This window comes from Rhinoraja longicauda, chromosome 17, assembly GCF_053455715.1.
Source record: "Rhinoraja longicauda isolate Sanriku21f chromosome 17, sRhiLon1.1, whole genome shotgun sequence".
In the NCBI taxonomy this organism is placed as follows: domain Eukaryota; kingdom Metazoa; phylum Chordata; class Chondrichthyes; order Rajiformes; family Arhynchobatidae; genus Rhinoraja; species Rhinoraja longicauda.
Window position 1 is genome coordinate 10,806,302 of NC_135969.1, and position 26,315 is coordinate 10,832,616.

General features: G+C 40.5%; 1 protein-coding gene across 2 annotated transcripts; it reads left to right on the top strand.

The window, feature by feature from the left end:
* The first annotated feature begins 395 nt into the window (after positions 1-395).
* creld1b (CRELD disulfide isomerase 1b) lies at positions 396-26,047 on the top strand. 2 transcript variants are annotated; one of them, XR_013548362.1, is made up of 12 exons: positions 396-569; positions 2,810-3,004; positions 6,028-6,110; positions 8,309-8,419; positions 8,834-8,925; positions 10,347-10,523; positions 14,498-14,593; positions 17,435-17,518; positions 18,033-18,128; positions 19,805-19,945; positions 21,660-23,692; positions 23,810-26,047. XR_013548362.1 is itself a non-coding variant. In XM_078414097.1 (11 exons), the coding sequence occupies exons 2-11, from the start codon at positions 2,849-2,851 to the stop codon at positions 21,878-21,880; spliced, it is 1,257 nt and encodes a 418-aa protein (XP_078270223.1). In that variant the 5' UTR covers positions 396-569; positions 2,810-2,848; the 3' UTR covers positions 21,881-23,740. The 2 variants fall into 2 exon arrangements, 1 of the variants encoding a protein (XP_078270223.1); XM_078414097.1 differs by lacking the exon at positions 23,810-26,047 and having other exon boundaries at positions 21,660-23,740.
* Positions 26,048-26,315: the final 268 nt, after the last annotated feature.

A 26,315-nucleotide genomic window follows, 5' to 3' on the forward strand; every position in this document is an offset into this window, starting at 1 on the left:
ATAGAGACCGCTGCTGGATTTACTTCAAGTTAACATCTTTCATCCTAAACCTCAGCTTCAATGGGGATTGGGCGCGCTCCCTGCGTCAGGCAGGTTTCAGTCACCAGGCGCGTTCACTGAACCAGGCGCGTTCGCGTCACCAGGCGCGTTCACTGAACCAGGCACATCCGCGTCACCAGGCGCGTCCGCGTCACCAGGCGCGTTCACTGCACCAGGCACGTCCGCGTCACCAGGCGCGTTCACTGCACCAGGCACGTCCGCGTCACCAGGCGCGTCCGCGTCACCAGGCGCGCCCCCGCCGTGGGGTGACGTCACCGGGCGATCGGCGCTGCCGGTTGGTTGCCCTCCTGGGGGCGGGGCCTGGGTCTCGGCGACCAATCAGACGGCGGGGTCAGGGATCGCTGACGCGGGCCTTGCGGTGCTGCTTTAATATTTACAAAAATATACCCGCGCCCGGCAGCGTCTGTGGAGAGACCCGCCGGCACCGCAGCACAGACCTGCAACCAGGCCCCGCCCGGCCCGCGCCCCCCCCCCCCCCTCGCCGCCTTCCTCACATCCACATCCACCAGGTGAGTGTGAGAGAGAGAGAGCGATAGAGCCTGAGACCTCCCCCAACCCTCTCCCCGTCCGTGGATCGCCACTCACTCACCATCCCTCCCTCCATCCACTCACTCACCTTCCCTCCACCCACTCACCCTCCACTCACCCACCTAATCACTATGCCTCCCTCCATCCACTCACTCACCTTCCCTCCCTCCCTCCCTCCACACTCACCTTCCCTCCCTCCACACTCACCTTCCCTCCCTCCACTCACCTTCCGTCCCTCCCTCCACTCACCTTCCGTCCCTCTCTCCACTCACCTTCCGTCCCCCCCTCCACTCACTTTCCCTCCCTCCACTCACCTTCCCTCCCTCCACTCACCTTCCCTCCCTCCACTCACTCACCCACCTTCCCTCCCCCTTTACTCACTCACCTACCTTGCCATCCTCCCTTCCCTCCCTCCTTGACACTCTCCTTCCCTCCCCTTCCTTACTCACCTTCACTCACTCACTCACCTTCCCTCCCTCTCTCCTTCACAGGCACTCGCTTTCCCTCACTCACCTCTTCCTCATTCACCTTCCTTACTCACTGGTTGATGGCAGCCAGCCGCCCTTTTAACCTGTTGAACTGTTTAGCAGCGAGATGGGTTGCATTTGGCAAATTTTGAAAGTGCTGGGCAGGTGTGATTCATGTACAGCAACTGGGTGGGTGAGGGGGATAACTTCTTCACAGAGCTGCAAGGAACTTTTGAGTTTCCTACAAACCACAAGCTTGTTTTCTGCATTATTTACTAGTTATAACGTATGCTGGGGTATTCATTAATATTTCATGCTTGTGCTCAGTTTTAAGAACATTAATATAAAACAGTACAGCACTGGCCCTTCAGCCCACAATGTCTGTGCCAAACATGATGTTGAGACCAGCTCCTATCTGCGTGAACATGAACCATATCTCTTGATTCCCTGCATTTACATGTGTCTATTTAAAAAGTCTCTTAAATGCCATTATCGTGTCTGCCTCCATCACGAGCCCAGGCAGTGCATAGCAGCAGTCATCACCCTCTGTAAAAAAATACTTGCCCTGCACATCTGTAAATTTACTCCCGTAAGATAGACACAAAATGCTGGAGTAACATCAAGAAGGATCTTGATCCGAAATGTCACCATTCCTTCTCTCAGAGATGCTGCCTGTCCCGCTGAGTTACTCCAGCATTTTGTGTCTATCTTTGGTGTAAACCAGCATCAGCAGTTCCTTCCTACACATTTTGTCTGCTGCACTGCAAAATCTCCTCAAGGCATACTTACTTTGACGAAGTTCTCCTTTAGCCGATGAGAATTCTGCAGCACCCTCTCTCGTTGCTCGCACTCTGTAATTCCTCGTGCTCTCCAGTCTGATCTTTGTCCCCTTTGATCTCTCATTTACCCTTACCTTACCATTCCATATCTCTATGTCTCCCTCTCCCCTGACTCTCAGCCTGAAGAAGGGTCTCAACCCGAAACGTCATCCATTCCTTCTCTCCAGAGATGCTGCCTGCATTGCTGAGTTACTCCAGCATTTTGTGTCTAACTTCAGTGTAAACCAGCATCTGCAGGTCCTTCCTACACAGGTCAATACCCGTGATGGACCAGGCAGTGTCTATCACTTTCAGTAGCCTTATTCATTCTTGAGTTCAAATTATTCAATCAGGCTGTGATACAACCTATCAGTGTACTTTCCATTGTACACCTGTGGAACTGCCTTGGAATGCAAATTCTAGCACTTTGTAATTCAAATTGCAATGCAAATTGAAGCAACAGTGTGGTGGTAGGACAATTTAAAGTTAAATGTTTATTTCATTTTTCATTTATGGTACTCTTACCATCAATCGGGTCCATCTGCAGTAGGTATGTGTTAGAAGATTGTCCTCAAAATAAATACGTCAGATCTTCTATCAGCTATTTCCAGGAACTGTTACATTTAGTTTTATTGCACATTTGTAGAATGTTTTATTTGTGTGCATCGTCCAGTAGTGGAACTTGAGTTTTGAAGGAATGCCATACAGTTCCATTACTGAATGATAAATTAATCACTTGGTGATCAGCAAATATAAATAATTTGTGCAAATGTTGGTACTAGACTAATGCAAAAATAGTGAAAGATGAAGAATGACTATTTGGCAAAAAACAAACCTTCAGTAGTTCTATTTTTCCATTGTCCCCAGTAGTAATGAGCAGGATTCAGCTTGTTACATTATGATTTAGTCTTTTTTTTCCTTTTTTTTGAGATACAGTCCTGTTCTCCAGGAAAAGGGGATACTTTCCTATTCATAATGAAGATCCCTTGGCTCCTGAGTCACCGGCTATTCATCTCCCCAGTCCACTGGTTCCTCCTCTGCTCTATCATTCCTCTGCTACTTCTGGTGCCTGCTGCCACAGAACAGGATTCCTGCCAGATTTGCCGGCAGATTGCTGAAAACTTCAGAAAGGTAAGGAGCTGTGCCTGAGAAACTTGACAGTTGCTTGGCCCCAAGAGAAAATAACAACATTTTTTATGTCGCACTATTAAAAATACCAAAAATATCCCAAGGTACTCAATGGGATGGTATCAAACAAAACTTTGACACTGAGCTATTTCATGAGATGGATGACTGAAGGTTTGATCAAAAAGATGGATCTCACAAAGTGCCTGTGGGAGGAAAGTGAGAAGCTTTGAGAAGAAATGGCTGCATGTGGCCATGGCTCCTAATGTTGGAGTAGTTATTTGAAGAGAGCAGAATCAAAATTGGGAGATTACAGACGGAGAAGTGAGTGAGAGCATGGACAGGTTTAACAAAGATGGGAATTTTTTTAAATAGTGTTTACGGTTTTGTCATTGAAGGTCTAGCTTCTGGTTGATGTGGTTTTGGCCCAGTCAACTTGTTGAAGTGTTCATCGTTCCCATGTCTTTTTTTTGCAAATTACTCATCCTATGATTTTGAGGCATTTATGGACACAAGATGTCAAGAACTGTGGAGCACATGGAGTGCTTTTCTTCACTTTAAAATGGAAGCAATTTAAATTAATCTACTCTTTAAAACTTGGAGTTAAAGGTAGTAATGCTTTCCTCCCTCATATTTCAGAATATTTTCTCTTTCACCTTATGTTGCTGTGGCAATAAGAAATCTAAATCTAAATGTCAGATACCTTGATTTAGCGATAATTATAGCTATTTCGAATAATAATAATAATTTGCATGAGATTTTGATTTGTATTTTGGGTTGTTTCTATTAAACAAAACTTGATTGCAGTTTATATAATAGTAATGGAGCACATTATTAATTGTTGAAATGAAAGTGGAAGAATCCAAATTTTTAGTTTTAAACTAACTCCAGCTGAGTTTGGATTAACTATTTTACAAGATATTTGTCATTCTTCCTTCATCACCATATTCAGTGGCTAGAATTGTAACGTCATCATAATTAACCGCCAGAAATCTAGCCCCAAATGTTGCCAGGACTTGAAGGCCTGAGCTATAGGGAGAGGTTGGGCAAGTTAGAATTTAATTCGTTAAAATGCAGGAGGCTTATGGGGTTATCGTATAGAGGTGTATAAGATCATGATGGAAATTGATAGGTTGAATGCAGAGAGTCTTTTACCCAGGACAGGGGAATCAAGAAACAGAGGACATGGGTTTAAGGTGAGAAGGGAAAGATTTAATAGGAACCTGAAGTATAACTTTTTCAGTCGGTGGTGGGTATATGGAACACGCTGCCAGACGAAGTAGTTGAGGCAATACTACAACAGTACTTAATCAAGAACCTTTCAGGCTCAACACTGGCACATTATCTGATGTTATTGCACTTATTCTTGTCTTGTATCTCGTATTTCCATCATTCGGTATTTTTGTTTTCTCTCTGCTTCAGGGAATTTCAGATTTTGTTGGTCGTCTCCAATTATTGAGAGGGATAACTTTTTTGTTATTTACTTTACCAGTCTTTAAGCCAGAATGACTGCAAAATGACAATTAATCGCACCTCCTCACTGTGTTATCACCAGCTTTCCCTCGTACATATAGTTCTGCTATATAATGATAACATTCCTAAGCAACCTCACATTATAGAAAATTGTGTTATTAAAGACAATGGGGAAATGGAGGATTAGGGGCTAGAGAGATTCAGTTGCACTAACAAAGTTATTTTTCCTTGCAGGATTTTCAAAAATAAAGGTCTTTTTAATAGCTACGTTTATTTTTGTAACAGCAAGCAAAAAGTACTAAAGGCTGTATGTTGTTTTGTGTCATAAGTATCATTCCACAAGTGTCAATTCAATAGCCACTCATGAAGTTAGCAGCTATGTTCTTAAGAGATAAAGGTGCCTATGAAAACGGTACTTTTCAGCTGTTTTCTTTTGCTTGCTAATTTCCAAAATAAATTTTAAGTGGTTCCCTAGTTATAAATCAAAATTGTGCCTAACCAATTTGGGTCTATTAGTATCTCGACCTGAAACGTCGCCCTATCCTTCTCTCCAGAGATCCTGCCTGTCCCGCTGAGTTACTCCAGCTTTTTGTGTCTATCTTTGGTCTATATAATGCATATAGTGTTCCTAATAGTAATGGAGCACATTATTAATTGTTGAAATGAAAGTGGAAGAACCAAATTTTTAGTTTTAAACTAACTCCAGCTGAGTTTGGATTAGCTATTTTACAAGATATTTGTCATTCTTCCTTCATCACCATATTCAGTGTTCAAGAGTGTTTTATTGTCATATGTCCCAGATAGAACAATGAAATTCTTGCTGCAGCACAACAGAAAATGTAAACATAGTACACTGTAAACAATATAATAAACAAGAGAGAGAAAAAAGTTCAGTGTATACACACACACACACACACACACACACACACACACACACACACACACACACACGCGTATATATATGTATTAAAAAACACACAAATACTCAAAAAACAAACAATAGTAGTGCAATAATAATCTATTGAAGTTCAGAGCTTATTTGAGGTTGTCGTGTTTAATAGCCTGATGGCTATTAATGGTAGGGATGAAGCTGTTCCTGAACCTGGACGTTAGTTTTCAAGCTCCTGTACCTTCTCCCCGATGGCAGGGATGAAATGAGTGCGTGGCCAGGATGATGTTGGCTGCTTTTTTGAGGCAGCGACTCCGATAAATCCCTTCGATGGTGGGAAGGTCAGAGCCGGTGATGGACTGGGCAGTGTTCAATCACATTATATCCAATTAGCATTATGGAATTGCGCTTTATATTAGGACTACCTGTATTCTCCATGTTCTTACCCCCTTTATACAATACAATCTTATGAAAGATCATCAATCTGAAACATTAATTCCAACTCTCTTCCCAGAGATGCTGCCTGACCTGTCATAATTCAAGCATTTTCTTTTTATATTTTAGATTTGCAGCAGCCTCAGGCTTTTGCTTTTGGGTACTTGGTTCTGGTAAAAGTAGATGAATAATTTGGATTAATTGTAATTTTTTTAAAACATTTGTTTATCAGGGAATGGAGAAAACTGCAAACAAGAATTTTGGCGGTGGGAACAGTGACTGGGAGGAGAAAAATTTGAAAAAGTATGAAAACAGGTAAGCGATTTAAGGATCATTTATCTATGTACAATACATATTGGATGCCTAATCAGTTGTGGGTGATCAGCCATAGGTCGTATTGCTTAATCATCATAGAGCTATATGGCACAGAAATAAATTACGATTGATTATGATTACAAAATGGGCACTTTGGCCATAGTTGTCTACCTAAGCTAGTCCCACTTTCCAGTGCCTGGCCTGGAAATTGTTCCTATCCATGTACCCGTCTTAGCGTCTTTTAAATGTTGTAATTGTACCGGCCTCTACCACTTGGTAGAGTACCATCTGGTAGCTCATTCCATATACCCACTGCTCCCTGTGTGGGAAATGTTGCCCTTCGACCCTTTTAAATCTTTTCCCTCTCATCTTAAACCTGTGCCACCTAGCTTTAGATTCCTTTACCCTTGGAACAAGGGCTATTCACCTTGTCCATATTGAGAACATTTTCCTGTAGCACTTAACAAACGTCATCCCTTCGGAAGTATGATAATCCTAGTCAATATTTCAAAAGTTAAAATCACCACTACTACAAACCAATTATTATTTCAGCTGATTAACCCTTCATAGGATGTTTGAACCAAAATTGAAGTGGTAATCTACAAGTTTATTGATAATTCCTTTCATAATAGAATATGCATCTTTGTTGCCATTACTTGTGGCCATGAAATATTTCACATGATGCTAAAATTTCACTCTGGACGTATACACATTATGCTGCATCATCCATTTTATAGTGGCTGCATGACTTTGCTTATCTTTACTTTTCTACTGTTCTTTTTTTTGTTTTGCTTCATTTTGTTGCTCTGCTGTGTAGGTGCTTCCAATCTGCTGATGTATCGGTCGCTTTACTGTTACAGTAACCATTGACCAAAGTAAAGGCTGTACGTGTTGGTAATCAGACAACACGAAGGAAATAAGAATGCAAATATCCTGGAAATAATAGATCTGGGAAAATGACTGGAAATAAGGTTAAAGTAGGGGCGGCATGGTGACGCGACGGTAGAGTTGCTGCCTTTCAGCGCCGGAGACCTGGGTTCGTTACTGACTACGGGTGCTGTCTGTACGGAGTTTGTACGTTCTTCCCGTGACCTGTGTGGGTTTTCTCCGGGTGCTCCAGTTTCTCTCACCCTCCAAAGACGTCCAGATTTGTAGGTTAATTGGCTTCGGTAAAAATAGTAAATTGTCCCCAGTGTGTGTAGGAAAGTGTTAGTGTACGGGGATTGCTGGTCGGCGTGGGCCGAAGGGCCTGTTTCCGTGCTGCATCTCTAAACTAAACTAAAAAAAAAGGTAGGACAACAGTATATGGTTCTACTTAATAAAAGCAAAGTTTGAGATATTTGGGCTGGATTGGCTGATGATGGTGTGTTGAGAACGGCTGGCTGTCTTTGCTGTGCACGTTCCAGACTTCAACACCTTCACGTCGTGGAAAGCACTAATGATGGGTGCGGAGTTGGCTCACCATTCAATCGACGGGTTTAGTTTAGTTTATTGTCACGTGTACTGAGGTACAGTGAAAAGCTTTTGTTGTGTGCTAACCAGTCAGTGACTGGTTTGTAGCATCCTGATCTGAGGAGCTAATTATACCTTGCATCTGGCCCCTCAGGTTTACAGCAGCCAGAGCTACCAACCAATATTAAAAAAGGAAGTGCTTCGTTTTACTTGAACTATTACTAATATTTTTTCCACACCTGCTTTTCAATGTCTGATCTTTGGAAACATTTTGTGTGAAAAAGCCTACTGATGTCATGAGTGTCATAAGGCCACGGAGGTTGTCCATGGACAGGTTGTAAAACCTGAGGTCTAGTTGCCCCTTGCAGCTTAATCTCCCTTTCAGAACCACCACTCTGGCGTGGCCATGGGGTTGTTGCAGTCAGACAGTTACAGAAGGTTGGAGCAATTGGGAGACGTGCAGGAGAGTGACATGATGCCCAAGCATGACCTGTCACAGTGCTGGGCAATGCAAGAGTTAATATAATGAATGCTTGTATTTTAATTAATGCCCTTTCTAATTGCACAGTGGAAGCAGAAATGCAAGAATTAAGAAACAATTGCTTGCAATTGAAGGGCTATGTAGAATAATTTTGGATGAATGAATCAAATTGGGCTGATAGCCTCCCTTGTTTTTTCTCATCATTCGTGTGTTGACACACTGTTATTAATAATGTTGTTAATAATGTTCTCAATTTTGCATCTAGCGAGACTCGGCTGGTGGAAATCATAGAGATGCTATGTGAAAGCATGAATTTTGATTGCAATCAGATGGTAGAACGGAGTGAGGATCACATTGAAAATTGGTGGTTTAAAAAGTGAGTACTTCAATTCAACTTTTTGCCCTTCGCTGATCCTTATCAAAGTAAATGCTTCAAAAGCCGCCTCAGGATAACAGGATGATTTTGCTGTTGGGACCAGCTATCAGTTATCCAGATTTATTTGAATGATTAAGCAGTACACTGAATATCTTTAGCTCTGAAGGGATGTATTCATCGTGTGGGCACTGTTAAATGCTTGCCACTTTGCACATCTGTATTTTACTGACAAGATTGTGTAGTACTGTGGCATTTTCTAAATATCTCGGATGAGTGCTTATTCTCTTTGTGTACTCTTAGTAGGATGACCAAAGTGGCAGGTGTGTTGAGCAGAGCAATGTATTCTATAAACTCGCGTTCATGAGATGGTGATCCTCTATATTTCTACAGCTAATCTAATTTGACATTTTGCAGGCAGGAGGAGCACCCAGATCTATTCCAGTGGCTCTGTCTGGATACCATCAAAATGTGCTGTCCTGCTGGGACCTTTGGACCTGAATGTCAATGTGAGTATGGTCATCTTATAAATAGCAAGAAATCGATACTCGCACCCCAATCATCTTGCAAGTAAATATTTTTTGAGCTCCCTGAATTGTGCTCCCTGTGAGCATATGCATGGGTGGGGAATTAAATGATGTTACCAGAGCCCAAATTTATCGTGATTCTTTCTTTGGTTTAAAAAAAAATCTAAGTGAGATGTGATGGGTTTTCCAAATACGACACAAAGCGCTGGACTAACTCAGCGAGTCTGGCACCATCTCTGAGAGCACAGATAGGTGACGTTTTCGGTTGTGACTCTTCCTCACATGAAGAAGGGTCCCAAACCGAAATGTTCCATATCCATGTTCTCCAGAGATGCTGCCTGGACTGCTGAGTTACTCCAGCACTTTGTGTTGTTCTTTTGTAAACCAGCATCTGCAGTTCGTGATTTAAAATCGTTGGCACTACATTCTGTGAATCTAAGCACCCTGTTTAACTAGGCATGTCTTATGCAATAGCTTAATCCTGGTCTTGCCCGAGGGCTGAAGCATGGGAGCTGCACTAAAGGGCACGACATTAGGGTAGCCCTTGGCCTCTGGTAAATGGCTCTTGAGATGGTAAATCTGACAAGAAATTTGGGCCATTTCATTTTATAGTTCAATAGACTGTGCGTTTTCCATGGTATTCGTGCTAACACTTGGAAAGGTAAATATTTTTTATTTTTCTGTAGCCAATTTATTTAGATTAAAGTTGGAGAAAAAACATAGAGTTTTGTTTTGTACGGGCAATCCATTAATTCTGTGGGGAATTTCTAAGCCTTCAACCTTTTGGGAAAAATTGTGGTCCTGATAGTATTTCAAAAGCCGAGTAGCAATTTATCTTAACAAAGGTCTTACACTTTGGTCTTCCCCATGGCCTCTCAGTTCTGATGAAAGTCGAGTTATTTTTGCATAATTGGTTGTGATGTCTTTTTTAATCTTGTTTAAAGTGCCTTTTTTAAGGTGCTTGTGTGCATAATTTAAATTTTTACTAATTTAGATTGAATGGGCTTCAGTTTCCTTCTAGAAATGGGTATGTGGATATTGGAACTGATGCAACCAGCATCACATTTATGTTGTTATTCAGAAGTTGTCTATGAAAGAGCAGAGCAGGTTAAACATGTTTTGTGTTTTTTAGCCTACTTTAAGAACAAAAAAATGGTAAGATTATTTTTGTAGGAAATGCGGTTACATTGGTTATCTACTGTTTTGCCATGGGTCCCAATGGTGTCAGCCCTAAGGTATTCAAGGCGTGTGCCAGCCAGTTGTGCGGAGTACTCCAGCCTGGAGAGGGTTCCTGTGATGTGGAAGACATCCTCCCGATGGGCCTGTTTCCACACTGTGTTGTCAAGTATATTTCCATTCTATTGACTGAATAATTGAAATGTTTTTAATTTCTCATTTTACAGCATGTATAGGTGGATCAACAAAGCCATGCAGTGGATATGGTGAATGTGATGGTGATGGAACACGGTTTGGGACTGGACTATGTAATTGCAGTCAAGGCTATGCAGGTTCTATCTGCATGGAGTGTGCTGATGGATACTTTGAAACGCTAAGGAATGATACTCACTTGATATGTCAAGGTATGTGATGCACATCTTTAATTTGCATGAGCTTGAAGACATAAGGAAATTAAAAAGATCTGTTTAGACTATGAACATTGGTGACAGCAGATGAATAGATTGTGGGAGTGTATTTTTCCAGTGGTATCATGTTCCTTTCATTTTGTTCTCTTGAATCCTGTCAGTGATTCAGACTGGAATTTGATTTCAACAGCACTGCAGGCCTTGGATACCCGTGATCTATCTTTGGTATCGGATCCCCTACAATCCCTCTATAGAAGGACATACAAATGCCAGGTGTTGCTGGTAGAAACATGATCCACACATATCCTTCTCTATTTGCATGCTATTTCACAGGAGAACGTCAGAGACTGTAATTAATCTTTCTGTTCATCTGTTATTATGCCTCATTTGTAAGGGTCACTCAGTGGAATGGGGTGGGTTTAGACCAGATTCCCATTCTGTACTCTGCCTGTTTTTATCTTCCCATTTCTGTGATGTGGAATCTTGAATTTGTTGCAAGAGAAAGGAGGTCATTTGACACATCGTGCATCATATGAGACATCATCATGTATCATCAGAGAGCTGGCTTTCTGTCAAACTATCCAATCGATTCCATCCCTGCTTTTTCCCTCTGGCCTTGCAGATTTTTTTAAACATTCCTTCCAATTTTTATCCCATTCTCGATTGACAACCATGATTGAATCAGTGTCCACTTCATCTTGGGCAATGCTTTCAAGAACAGAACTATTCACACACGCTGGTGTTGGAGAAGGTCCAGGGGAGGTTGACGAGAATGATCCTAGGAATGATTGGGTTAACATATGATGAGCATTTCACGGTACTGGGCCTGTACTCGCTGGAGTTTGGAAGGATGAGGGGGGGTGACCTCATTGAAACTTACCGAATAGTGAAAGGCGTGGACGTGGAGAGGATGTTTCCACTAGCGGGAGAGTCTAGGACCAGAGGCCATTGCCTTAAAATACGAGGATGTCCCTTTAAAAAGGAGATGAGAAATTTCTTTAGTGAGAGGGTGGTGAATCTGTGGAATTCGTTGCCACAGGCTGTGGAGGCCAAGTCGGATATTTTTAAGGAAGAAATTGACAGATACTTGATCAGTATGGGTGTCAGGGGTTTATGGGGAGAAGGCAGGAGAATGGGGCTGAGAGGGAAAGATAGATCAGCCATGATTGAATGGCAGAGTAGATTTGATGGCCTAATTCAATGTCCTAATTCTGCTCGTATAAAAGGGCCTGTCCCAGTTACGCAATTTTTACGGCGACTGCCGGCGACTCAAAGTCGTAGCAGATCACCAAAATTTTCTTTTACCCTACGACAATGACCATGACAATGCCGAGTCAGGTCGATACAAGTTAATTTTTTTGTAAATCTAGCACCTGGCTAAAAGATTACACCGTCTTCGGAAATATCGCAAAATTCCCACGCTTACCTGACCGTCAAACTGTCGCCTCCAATCTACCTGTCAAATGTCCTGACGGTAAATAAATTGGTTAAACGAAACTATCTTCTGGTATCTTCAAATGCCTTTTCTTAATTTAATATTACGTGCTTCTAAATGCATCTGCGACAACCTAGCAAACCTGGGGACAGCATGCAACAGCGCCCGCAATAAGCTACGATACCTGGCGACAAGCCAGCTGTCGCTGAGAAATTTCTACCTGGAAATTTTTACCGCGACGCGCCATATTCCGCTACGATTCATTGAAGACTCCTCACTATCAGCCTAGTCGCCGGCAGTCGCCTTCAAATCACCTAAGTTGGACAGGCCCTTAACTTATAAACTTTTAGCATTAGGTTTTCTTAAATTAAGTCTTTCTGGCACCATGCCTGGATCTTCTGCCAAACACTTTGAACCTGTATTCCCTGGTCTACTTTCCTTTATCTATCTAATTTGGTTTTTTTAAAAATCTGCTCAAAGGAAAATGTTCTACTCTGATCTAAAGTACATTCCTTATTGTAATAACCACTCCAGTAAATCTTTCCTGCGCTCTCTGGACCCTTTACATCCTGGTTTACAATGACCACCACTGGATCTACTGCTCTAGCTGTAGTACAAGATTTGCCAAATCATAGTTTATTTTACCCAATTCAAGAGCACCACTTGCATTGCAAATGCTGGAAACTGGCAGTCTCGATGAGAGGTCCCGATCCAATATATCGACTGTCCATTTCCCTCCATGGATGGTGCCAGATCCACTGAGTTCCTCCAGCAGCTTTTGTTTTCTTCTGGATTGTTGATATATTGGTTATAAGCTCAATGTTTTATTAAGTAAGTTGCACCCAGTGCAAAGTAGTACTTATGACAAAGGTGATAATCACGGTCTGAGTGACTGTGGTGTGAATCCCTTTATCCTGTGTCCTGTTGACCTCTGGTTCTCTATCTCCTAATCTAAAACACTTTTTTCCCCCTTTGATCGTGCTGGCCTACACCAGTTTCCTAAGTTCTATGAGTCCTATTCCTTTCAAAAATACATGTTATCTCATTACTTGTCCTGTCTTTTGCAGGTATCTATTCCTTGTCATCTTTAACTTTCTCATAGATTGAGCTAGTCCTTCAGTGGTTCCCTTGTGCTAATGCCCTAGAATTATTTCACAAATGTTACCTGCTTGAGCAATTTGGCCCTTTGGCTATTTCATCCGCTCCTGTTGTTCTCACTCTTTTATCGGTGTTTGAAGCACAGTCCTTAATTGGAACTTCCTTGGTAGATTTATTGTACTTGTTTCGTCCTGGGCTATCTGTCTGCTTCCAACTTAACATCACTATCCCGCAGTCTAAATTACTGCCCTGCTTTCAACCCTCCAGGTTTTAAGCATTCTGGTTCAGCTTTTTATTATACAGTTTAGCATTACTTTTTACTTAACTGTCTATCATGCTTTGTCTCTCAACCTAGCATCACATTAATATATGTTGTGGTTCGCTTCAGCGATCTTTGCAATAGTGTTCATGGCAGCAATAATTAAAATGCTAAGACACATTGCACGGTGGCGCAGCGGTAGAGTTGCTGCCCTACAGCAAATGCAGCGCCGGAGACCCGGGTTCAATTCCGACTACGGGTGCTGTCTGTACGGAGTTTGTGCGTTCTCCGTGTGACCTGCATGGGTTTTCTCCGAGATCCTCGGTTTCCTCCCACACACTCCAAAGACGTACATGTTTGTAGGTTAATTGGCTTGGTAAATGTAAAAACAAATTGTCCCAAGTGGGTATAGGATAGTGTTAATGTGTGGGAATCGCTGGTCGGCGCGGACCTGGTGGGCCGAAAGGCCAGGCTGTATCTCGAAAAACTAAACAAAAAAATCAATTCAATGTTTTACTGTTTGATCAAGCCATCTCTTCTAGGAGTTTAACCATTGTTTTATAACACATCAGCATAATCGCCTCGGATAGGTATTCGATGTCCTAGGATCTAATATGCCTTACTAACCTTGAACATTTAAGACAGAATCTGATTTGATTTTGAGGATAATGCAAACCACTAACTCAAGTCCAAGCATTGGCATTGTGCTCAATACTGCCCTTGTACTCAATACTGCACATACTATAATCCAAACATTAACTTTTTGAGAGAAAATTAAACGGCAAAAGATAAAGAATTTTTCCAGTTCTTCAGATTGCCATCAACATGGTATGGGGATTTTATGCAATGCCATTCTGAGTTATTGTACAGAATTTTGCATTTCTCACTGTGCAAAAATGAATTTGTTTCAGTGGACCCAGATGGAAGATCTTTATGCTTTGCAAACTCAGGAGTACTTGATTTTAAGGAGAGATAATGACTCCTTGAGTAGCAAACATGAAATGCGATATTGAATCCTTTGCTGCTTTAAAAGTGCTATTCTCCAGATTGCATAAGACATTTTCCTCCTTACTGTGCTAGTTTTGGTGTTTTTCTGTTAAATTAATGCTTGGCATTTTAATGTTTCAATGAGGTGTGGTTAAAACAACCAATAACATTCTATTGTTTGCTGTATTCCAGAATGTCACAAATCCTGCAAGAAATGCACAGGTCCTGAAGACTATAAATGCCTCGACTGCAAAGTCGGTTGGTTCTTTCATGAAGACAAGTGTATAGGTAATCACTTATCCTTGTGATTCTTGTGCCTTGTGGAGGAATATGCTTAGTATACTGGCAATATATGCTATGTGCCACACAAGCTGTAAAAACAAAATATGCAATATAATTGCTGAAGGATCACAGCATTGAAAATGAGACACAAGCATGTCTATTAAAAAACATTTAAATCATTGGTTAAATCAATAAAGAAGAAATTACCTTTCACCTTCTTTCTGCTTTGCCCTTTGACAATAATGATTACAGTGGCAAAGCACAGATATCTCAAAATTGACAGTCAGCTGAGTGGAAGACATTGTGCCCAGTTTAATCTGTGAGCTCTGGGCTTCCACCCAGTGAAGTGATTAAAAATCAGTACTGACAAACAGATCCACTGATTTTTAAGTCAAAGGTCTTTGATAATCATTTCTAATGTTTTTGAATGAAAGGTAAATGTTGGCCAAGGTGCCAAGGATAAGTTCTATGGTCTCCTTCAGAATAGTTTGTGGAATATTTATGACCCTCCCGTGATGGGGAAGATGGAATGTTAATGTAACAATCCAAAACAGTGATATTCATGCCACAAAAATGCCAGATAATGATTATCTAAAACAAGAGAGCCTTTCAACCCTTGTTATTTAACAGCATTTACACTGACGAGTCACCCCACTGTCAGTGTCCTGGCGATCACCATTGACCGCTTGCTCATCAGGACCTAATGCAGAGTCACCACGGCTACGAGAGCAACTGAGCATCTGGATATTCTCGAGCAAGTGACTGACCACTTGCCTTCTCAAAACTGGAAAGCTTTCGGAGGCCAACAGCCTCACATCCTACACTCCTCTATTCTGCATCAATATGCCTCCAATAGTGAAGACAACTTCTCAACAACATTTGTGACCACACCCATCCCATGAACCTTAATTCACTCCATCCGTCAGTGCACACAATCAGTGATACAGTGTGTAGCATTGACAAAATATATTGGGTTTATTTGCCTACACTACTCTTGGCATATAAGAATGAAAATGACTGGCAAAACAACAAAACCTAACACGGGTTTTTCTTTGAGCAGCTGCAGCAATTGACGAGGATCTGGAGGGAACAGCTGGAGATAATAATGGAGGAGGAGTCAAATATGGTGTTTGAAAAGGAACGGGATAAGCATCTAAATGGAAGCGACTCGCGGGATTTTGGGAAGTGAGCAGGGAGTAGCCATGGCTGGAAGGGTCCCGTATAAAGCTTATACATGTACACCATAACTTGCAACTTGCTCAAGTTGCACGCTATCCTGACTTGGAAGTATATTGTTGTTCCTTCATTGCTATTGGATCTATTTGAACTCTCAACTCAACAGCATCTGGAGTAGCATTTTCAAAAGAATTGCCACAGTTCAAGAAAATAGCTCGAATTCACTTCTAGTGGACTACAGATATTGTCCTTGCCAGCAACATGCGTCTGGAAAAATAAATTTAAGATTAGAGTTCAATACCATCTGGTTGTAGGATAGCAAGAGGCCATGCTGTCTGCCATGTCTGTACCTGCTGACGGAGCTGCAGATGCTGGTGTATGCAGGGGTCAGGCAACATTTCTGGAGAACTTGGATAGGTGATGTTTCAGGTCAAGACGCTTCCAGCAAGTGCTACTCCCTACTCTAATGCCAAAATCCTGTGAGTCATTTGATTTAAATGCTTATCCAGTTCCCTCTCGAACACCGTATTTGAATCCTCTATTACTATCCCCGGCATTTCTCTCCAGTTCCTCCTCGGCTTCTGTAGCTAGACTTGTGTTTTGTTCACTTGCCATTCATTTCCATTCTTGGCTCTCTGCCGATGGGAATGTTTTCACTTGATGACTATGCCCTTAATTCGAAATATGACCTTGCAACCTGGGTTTAAAGAGAACAAATTAAGCTTATCCTGTATATACACATAATTAATTTCCTTCATCAGAGAAATTATTTTAGTCTTGCACTTTTTTTTTAAGCACTTCATGGACAGAAATGGACAGCAAAGCCCAGAAATGGACAGAATATTCCAACCGCGGTTGAATCAGTGTTTTATAAATCTTTATCGTGACTACATTGCTTTTGTACTCTAGATATGTATTAATAAATCCCAGGACATCGTATCCTCTTAAAATACTTTCTCAACCTGCTCTGCCACATTCAATGAACCATGTATGTTAACTCCCAATCTGGCCTTTCTTGTACCCTTTTAGAATTGTCGCTATGAGTTTAGCTTTTCTAAATCTTCCTTCTAAAAGTAACATTTTACATTTCTCAGTATTACATTTCTTCTGCCACTTATACCCCTAATCCACCAGCCTCTTCACACCTCCCTGAAGCCCTGTTATTGTCCACAGGCATCAGACTAGCGATTCTGCAGCAGATCTATATATGGATTGTGGCTTGGGCATCTTAATCATTGTGAACAGAGGCCAGTGCACCTTTGAATGGAAAAATAGTCAAGCATTTGAAGCGATTATTTTCTGCTGTGGGAGAAAGCAGGATTTGTATTGGATCACTTCTCTCTGTCCACAGCTAGCAAGAGCATAATGAGTCAATTGACTACTTGCTGAACCACAAAATCTTTATTGGTTCTGTTTAATTCTTCACTATTTGTAGCCAATGCATCCACTATAATTGATTGATGCTGCATATGAGGAATCATTACTAACAGTTTATGCTAATCTGCACAATTGCAAAACAAAACTAGAGAATTGAAGACTCTCCGCTTAATCGGCTCTAGAAATCCACACGCAAATATATTTATGAAGAGATGGTTTCACTCCAATGTGTAAAACGTTCTGGTGTTTACATGGAGTACAAATTAAGTCTAATACATTGGTCTTTCCGATCAGATATTGATGAGTGTGACTTGGAGTCACCAAGCTGCAAGGCTGGTCATTATTGCGTGAACACAGAAGGCTCCTATGCGTGCAGAGGTCAGTCACCTTTTTCTGCTGAATCTTTTTATCAACTATTCTTTGCACATTTTACTCTGGCATACATATATTTCTGCTCGTACAAATATTTATAGAAAATGATTGTCTTAAACTATTTGCTCTCAGTCAACTATATGTAGCCTTCATATGCAGAAGTTTAATTTAATCAAGTTTGCTTTATAATCAATGTTCAAGAAGTCGTATGGTCTTTTCTACTCTTAATCCTTTGTGTTCATCAGTGTTGGATGATCTTCAATGACCATGAGAGAACTGGAATAAAAACTAAGTAAATATCCGATGCTTCAGTTATTTACTTGACAATATTTATTGATTTCTGCAATGCAGTGTTTTCTCTTTTGCCATGGTTTTCCAACTTTAATGAACAGTCTGTGTATGTCGAGTTTTTCTGGAGACTGAGAAGTAACTTTGTTATCATTGGGGACTCTGGTATGCTGCACTGAACACAGTAATACTTCACTTTTAAAAAAAAATACTACTTTGGTTCTAATTCCAGGTTGTGACAAAGCATGTTTGACCTGTATGGGAGCTGGACACAGTAGATGCAAAAAGTGTAATAAAGGTTATCAGATGGATGGTGCAAAGTGCCTGGGTAAGTACAGCATTGTAACATTTGTTCTGGTCTTTGTGGAAGAATGGTGATTCCATGGCGAGGTTCAGAGGGTATGTGCAAGGTTGGTAGATTGGATGGCACATCTGGTAAAACTGCTGCATCTCAGCGCCAGAGACATTGGTTTGATCCTGACTTTGAGTGCTATCTGTGCGGAGTTTGCACGTTTTCCTTGTGATTTTGAGGGTTTGCTGTGGGTGCTGTGTGTAGGATAATGTTAGTGTGCGGGGCTCGGTGGGCCGTAGGGCCTGCATCCCTCAAACTAAAAACAAAATAAATTGCAATGTTTAAAAGACATTTGAACAGGTACTTAGATAGGGACAGTTTAAAGGGATATCGGCCAAATGCCAGGAAATAGAATTAGCTGGAGTAAGCACCTTGGTTGGCATGGATGAGTTGGGCCGAAGTGCCTGCTTCCACATTGCATAACTCTGACTTTGATTCTAATAGTATTGTGGGATTGCCTCCACCACATAGATAAAGTACAATACAATATATCTTTATTGTCATTGTACAGGGGTACAACGAGATTGGGAATGCGCCTTCCATACGATGCAATAAATTAATTAGCCAATCAATATAAATTTATACAACCCCGCGAAACAAAATTAGAAACAGTTTAAAACAGTATAAAGTTCAAGGAGGTCTGTGCCGGTTCACTGTGCGATGTGACCATCCGACTCAGCAGGACCGGTTCATAGCAGCTATGGCCCTGGGGATGAAGCTGTTCCTGAGTCTGGAGGTGCGGGCGTAGAAGGCCTTGTAGCGTCTGCCCGATGGTAGAATTTCGAACAGACTATTGCAGGGGTGTGAGGAGTCTTTGTGAATGCTGGTGGCTTTTCTGAGGCATCGTGTGTTGTAGATGCCCTCCAAGGCTGGTAGCTGTGTTCCGATGGTCCTCTGAGCTCTATGGACTACCCGCTGACCACTTGGTGAATCACCAACACTTTCTCCTGAGCATTTTGGGATGCGTCATAAATGTTGGCCATATCCCATACAACAATTTTTTTATTTAGTAAGAGTTTTGAGTTTTTTTAAAATCAAACTGCAATAGTTAAGTGGTCTTACAAAATAATGATGATAAAATTGCTTCCATTGAAGAGTAATGTGAGACATAACATCACATAATAAAATAAGGATTTCTTAATGCCAGCTGTTTCCATGGGGTGGCAAAAACTTTTTAAAAAGCAAGATCTAAAATAGTTTTGATGCGAAGTAGAATAAATTGTGTGGAAAAATAAATGTAAATATCTGAGTGCAGAGCAGAGGATGAGGAGCAAGTGCTCACTCTTTCAGAGAGAGGTGCCAGACTGCCTTTACTGAAGGGAAAGTGCTATCAAATTGTTTTTTTTTAGTTAAGATGCAGGTTAACATGATAAAAACAAGAAGGGCATCTTTTGACAACTGCATAGAATTTAAAATAGTGCCGCAAATTGGCTTCCTCTACTTTGTATATTGTCTGAAGTACAAACTGCAATGGTTGAATGTTAATTAAAGTCGACCAAAATTATCCTGACCCCCCATAGTTGTAACATAAAGGAGGCTATGCAATGATGAACTCTGATTTCTAGCTGGAATGGAAATGCAACATGTGTTATCAGTTTTAGAAGTTGGAGGAGTAGATGTGAATAGTTCATTCTCTTAATCTTGTGTTGCAGATATCGATGAGTGTGACAGTGAGAAACCTGTGTGTATAGGTGCACAGGAAGTGTGTACAAATACAGATGGCAGCTATCTCTGTGAATGTATTGAGGGATACTCTAAACAAGATGGTGTTTGTGCTGAGGACAAGCTGTCGGGTAAGTTTTACCTTGATCCACCATCGTGGCCTTTATTGCAAAGCGCATTAGCAGAGATTCCTTTGTAAACTGTCCAACAAACACAATTTTTAATGTGGTAGCTCATTACATCAATTAATGACGGGCTGATGGAAAACTTTAATTGAAACAAATGGTGAGAATGTACCAAGTGTCAATTATTCAAGTGAAAGTGAAAGATGCACTTAACCAGCATAAAGTTCTGTATCTGCCCTAAACCTTGGGAAATATATTGCTGGTGCTGGCATAAAACATTTGTAAAAAAAAATTTTCACATTGTATATGATTTGAAATTTAATCAGATAATACTTTGGTTGAAGTTGAAACAAGAATGATGGTGAAGCTATAAGAACTTATTTTTATAATCAAGGATATCAAAAGAGCACATTTTGAAAGGGGAATTCATAAGCTGTGAACGCAATGATTTCCTACTGTTCCATCTGATGTACTGTTGGTACAACAATACTGATGTATTTGTCTTACTATTGCAGTATTCAACTGCATAATCAACAGAAGCGTAAAGCTACAACTATTTAAAGATTAAGACTATTCTGACTTGCTTTCTTACTGCATTTTGTGGCTTTGAATTCCTTCACCATTCTTGCAAAATTGAAAAGTTCTTTTGTTTTAAGTTTTATTATTTCATCTTTTACCTTAACCTTGTATGTACATCCCAATCTCTACTTTGTTTTCTTTCATAATGTTTAAATGGTTTTTTTTCATGCCCTTGCTTTGTTGTATTGCCTTTAAATATTCTTCACTGTGGCTGGCTGGCTGCTTAGTCTGCTTGATGATGTTACTGTTGTCAGTTGCCATGGATCCATTAAAAGATGACATCTCCCAGAACTGATGCAAAAATCCATAATGTTTTGGTTGCCTGGTAGTTTATGTTTGAGATCAGTGCGAGTGCTGTCACCTCACTATATAATACAGAATTCAGTTCCTTCAGAATAAAATGGCAGTCACTTAGTATCTCCAAGAAGAATTATTGAAGTAAAGAAGCTCAGGGCAGCACAGTGGTGCAGTGGTAGAGTTGCTTCTTTACAGCACCAGAAACCCGGGTATGATCCTCACTATGGGTGCTGTCTGTATGGAGTTTGTACGTTCTAGATTTTTTAGATTTAGAGATACAGCGCGGAAACAGGCCCACCGGGTCCGCGCCGCCCAGCGATCCCCACACATTAACACTATCGTACACACACCAGGGACAATTTTTTTACATTTGCCAAGCCAATTAACCTACATACCTGTACGTCTTTGCAGTGTGGGAGGAAACCAAAGATCTCGGAGAAAAACCGCGCAGGTCACGGGGAGAACGTACAAACTCCGTACAGACAGCGCCCGTAGTCAGGATCGAACTTGAGTCTCCGGCGCTGCATTCGCTGTAAGGCAGCAACTCTACCGCTGCGCCACCGTGCCGCCGTTGTGACAGGGTTTTCTCCAGGTGCTCCGGTTTCCACCCACACTCCAAAGAGGTACAGGTTTGTAGGTTTTTTGGTTTTGGTAAAAAAAAAAAGGAAAATTGTTCCTACTATGTAGGATATTGTTTGTGTACGGGGTAATCGCTGGTCGGTACGGACTCGGTGGGCCGAAGGGCCTGTTTCCGTACTGTATCTCTACAGTAAAGCTGAATAAAACAAACAATAGAAAACAATTTAAAGTGACTAATGAAGCCTTTCTCCATTTGTTCAAATAGCTGTCCCCGAAGAAGGTCTCTTTGACAATGTCACTGAAGATGAGATGGTGGTGCTACAACAAATGTTCTTTGGTGTCATCATCTGTGCGCTGGCAACATTTGCAGCAAAGGGAGACATGGTCTTCACTTCTATCTTCATTGGCGCGATTGCAGCAACTGCGGGCTACTGGCTGTCGGAGAAGTCGGACCGTCTTGTAGATGGATTTCTTAAAGGAAAATAGTAACTCGTTTAATTTAAGAGAAATGAATCGGACAATTATCTGTGGTAATAGTTGACTGCAAGAAAAGTGGCTTGTTACCCACAGACTGCTTTGGCAGAACCACAGATTGGGTATACCAGTTGAAAGTAAGAGTTTTTAAAAAAAAATCTATAAATTATGAATTCAAATCAATCTATAAATTATGAATTCAACACAAACTGCATGTTTGAAAAACCCAAGATTTATGTGCAGAAGGCATGAGTCAGAACAACCCTCATGCTTGCACAATTGGTGAATACTGAGTTCAGATAAATCACACCACGATGTAACTTTCTTCATAATCCACTAATTTATTGTAAAAAGCTGTTCTAAATTATTGTGAAACGCTGTTGCATGGGCTTGATCCGCATTCCTAGTTATCAGGGGAAAAATATTCTAACAATTTTCAGGTATATCATGCTTCAATTTATAAAAATATCTATTGTCAGAAAAATAGCCCAGGTTCAGCCAGGTGGCTGAAGTAATGAACTTGATGGTGTCCAGTTTGTACTGCTGGAGTGGCATTGGATTGGTCATTTATCTGGTGCCACTGTAGGTTTTCTAGTGTCTGGCCACTGTATTGAGTCTAGAGTTCTCATTCATACGTTTTTCTTTTTGAAAGTTGTCTTAAGTGGGTGGGAATAGAGTACATAGCCAATATCAGACACAAAATGAATATAGGTTTAGTTGAAAATGAAGCACAGCATAGTCTAGCAAAATAATGTGTGTCTTGGACTTTGAGAGTGGGATGATTAGAAAATAATTCTAAGTAAGTAACCTGTTCTTTTTCTTGACCACTGAAGTGATTTATGTTATGAAATTTAAGTTTTAGAACCTGTTATTTAAGCAAGAAGAGTTGGGATCGGATGAGCGTTGTGTGGTGTATAATAGTTGGGTAATGACTAGCTAGCTTGCAAGCAGATAAATGAAGTGGATGAAGTATGAATGGGGCCAGAGTTGTTTTGCAGTTGGAAGAGTTGAAGCCGTTACAGCATCTACAATCAGCCAAGTACTGGGCTGGAAGCAGATGCCTGTATTCTGGTGAAGCCGGAGAGATTTCAGAAACAATCTGTTGTTTATATAGGTCTGTACTTGCCTTTGGGGAAAAAAACACAAGTTGCTCTTTAATTTTAAGTTAGAAAGGCATATTCATGTTGTACTCATGGGTTTAATACTGAACAAGAAGTTCTTCAAAGGATCTCTGGGAGAATCTGGTCAAAAAAGCAACCTGCGTAATCATTGTCTCTGAAGGTTTAATAATGGATTTTTTATGTTGGATCCATAATCTCTCTGATATCAATCCATCAAATAATACTATGACATTGCCACTGAGAAACTGGGACATATCCTAGCACTGGAAATTACATTGGTATTTATGACAATGTTGATATGAGGTTTGCTAATCTCACTGTAACTTAAGCTTTTCTTTAATCGTAAGGAATTTCCATTGTAATGTGTCCATTGAAACTAACTTTGTGGGTTAAGATTCACAGACCCCAGAAGCTTTGGAATCTGTGGAAAATGTCTCGCACACTCCTCCATTGTGGTGGACATCACTCCAAGTGGATATGTACTTTTCAACGGGACAAGTAGACATTAAGAATGATTTGGCTGATTTGTTTTTTTTGGCCTTTTTCCCCAAGATATGAATAAGTCTGCACTCAATGCAAAGCCAATTGGTTGGGTTTGAGATACTTGACTGCAATTCAGTAGCACCCAGAACAATTGCATGAATGTATGTAGGAAAATAACTGCAGATGCTGGTATAAATCGAAGGTATCACAAAATGCTGGAGTAACTCAGCAGGTCAGGCAGCATCTAGGAGAGATGGAATGGGTGACGTTTCGGGTCGAGACCCTTCACCTGAAACGTCACCCATTCCATTTCCTAGATGCTGCCTGACCTGCTGAGTTACTCCAGCAGGAATGTATGCGTCAATTCACGGGGTTGTAACTTGAAGAGGAATAGATTTCTGAGCCTCATATCAATGGAGTGGTGTTTATTACTGCCTTGACAGTCATTTTGAGATAATGTTATATATTTTGTGTTTTCAGTTCCATTTGCAGAAAATAAGTTATGTTGTAAACAGAAACAAAGTGATGGATGTACAAGATGCCTCAATCAAAAAACATGAGTTATAATGTTGTGGGTATGTTCTGAGGAAGGGCAAAGAGCTTGTATTTTATGTTCACCAAAATACATCAATAACTTGTTATCACTTTGCTGATACTGTCAGCTTTATTCTGTACCTCCAGCATTGTATGTTGTGCTTTCATGCATTGGATTTTGTTTTCTGTTTTATTTTATATCTGTAATGATGTGATTTTGTGCTTGCATAATCTCTTGTTTAATTCCTTTCTGTAATACATCGGATAGTTTCGTTGTAGTGGTTTGAAGTCTTATTTATTGTTCTTTAACTTGTCTACCTAATTTATTACGCTAAATGGTTGGAAGCCAACTCCCATTTCAATGGGATATCATTGTTACTCTTGCATTGATAAACTTTGACGAATTGTGTGCAAAAGATTTTTTTTAAGTTGCATATCAAATTTTTGTATCTGGGGGCTGTGAAGCTGTGTTACCAAAGTTGTCAAGGTTTTAACAAGACGTTTTCCCCTTGTCTTTCAATCAAACAATGCCAGGGGTATGGCAGAGAGCTGGTTTAAAAGAGGTGATTATTTATTTTCCCTGTGCTTTAAGAAAGTATGACTAGCATTTTATTTTGACTTGATCGCAAAGGTTAGCTCTGTGTTTTATCCTTGTTTTGGGGGAAAAAAACAAATGGTTTAGTTAAAAATTGTACCCAAATTGCAGTTGTTAAAACAGCTGCTGGAAATATCTGCACTGAAATTGCCTTTTGATTCTGCACTGAACTTGTCTTTGCCTTTGTTCAACCATGGGGCTAAAATGGGATAAAACCCTGCTCTTGTCATTCAAGAGTTTGACCCATTACTACTCATTCTTAAAGTATACAATTCTTTCTATCTGAATTCCAAGAATGTGACACATGTCACAAGGTTTTGGACTGCCAGATACAACTCCACTATTCTAGACAAAGGATTTTCAAAATGTGCATTAGAAAAGCTAAATATGGAAATTAAGCCTTGAATACCCAATGATTTTAATTTCTGTTACCTACATTGTGATCTTGTGCATTATTTTGCATTATCTCTTTAAATAGGCGTGTATGTGATTTATGTTAACATTTCTTGTGATACTCTTGTATATCTAGGGAAGATGATAACCTCATGCGTGTATGTTTCCTGTACACACAGGGTAGTTTAATATCAGATGTACATTGGCATCTTCACTGGAGTATTTATATACCTAGACATGCCAGAGCGCACGTTAATACAAAGTGGTCTGCATTTGTTCACTCTTTATTGGATATTATGGTTTCAAGCATTAGTAATGTGTCCAGATGTTTGGGAGCCTCCCAACTCTGTCACCACAATCCAACCTCTGGATGTTTTCCAGTTATGTTTGAAATCGACTGATCAATATTCGTTAATAATGGAGATAAATGGGGTTGGAAATTATATTTCTGAGGTATTCCAAATATGTCTTTTTAGTAATTGGATGAGTCCAAATGAAATGGCACGTTGCAAAATATGGAGCAGGGTAAAATCTCAAACACCTGGAACTGCTAGCACTGAAATTCTATTTAAAAATAAAATCAACATTTTGTGCTTATATATCCTTGAGACTGGTGCTTTTTATTCTCTGTTCCAAAAAACACCTTGTGACCCAATTAGGGCAGGAGCAGATTGAAACAAGACTACATACAGTGTGGGCGGCTGTGCTGATGAGGCGATGCATGGTCTGTAATACAGTGGACTAAGTAGAAGTAAATAACTGAATAATAACGTTTTGTCACTGTATCCTTGTCCCTTATTTCGAGAAGACCTTGACAGAGATTGTATTAATGTGGAAGTAAGTCGGACAATTGCCAATAACATTGTCAGTCAATTGGGTTATTTGGAAATGCTGGCCCATGCTTCCATGATGTCGTTTATTTCCTTTCTCATTTGCACTTTGTATAGCTGATAGGGAAATTGGCTTTTGAAGTAGGGGTTTTTGATTGTTTCTTTTTGAAAGGTAATGCATTACACACCTTCTAACAATATTACAAAGCTTTATGTTTTAATTTTAAAAAAAACATAGTTCTCAGTCTTTAGTTGTGCTTGTATTCTTTAAAAATATTTATTCAGCCCCAAACAATTCAAATAAAAAATTGTGTGCAATAAAAACTATTTGCATTGCCATTTGCAGCTGAGCTAATATTCTCCTCTCGAGGCGGGCTCCACATAAGGGGAAACATTCTGCTCAGCTGTGTGATTTGAATACTAAACCAAGGGAAGAGGGCGGTGGTAAATTTGCAGCTGGTGAAAGTACAAGCCTTTAATTTGTATATGAA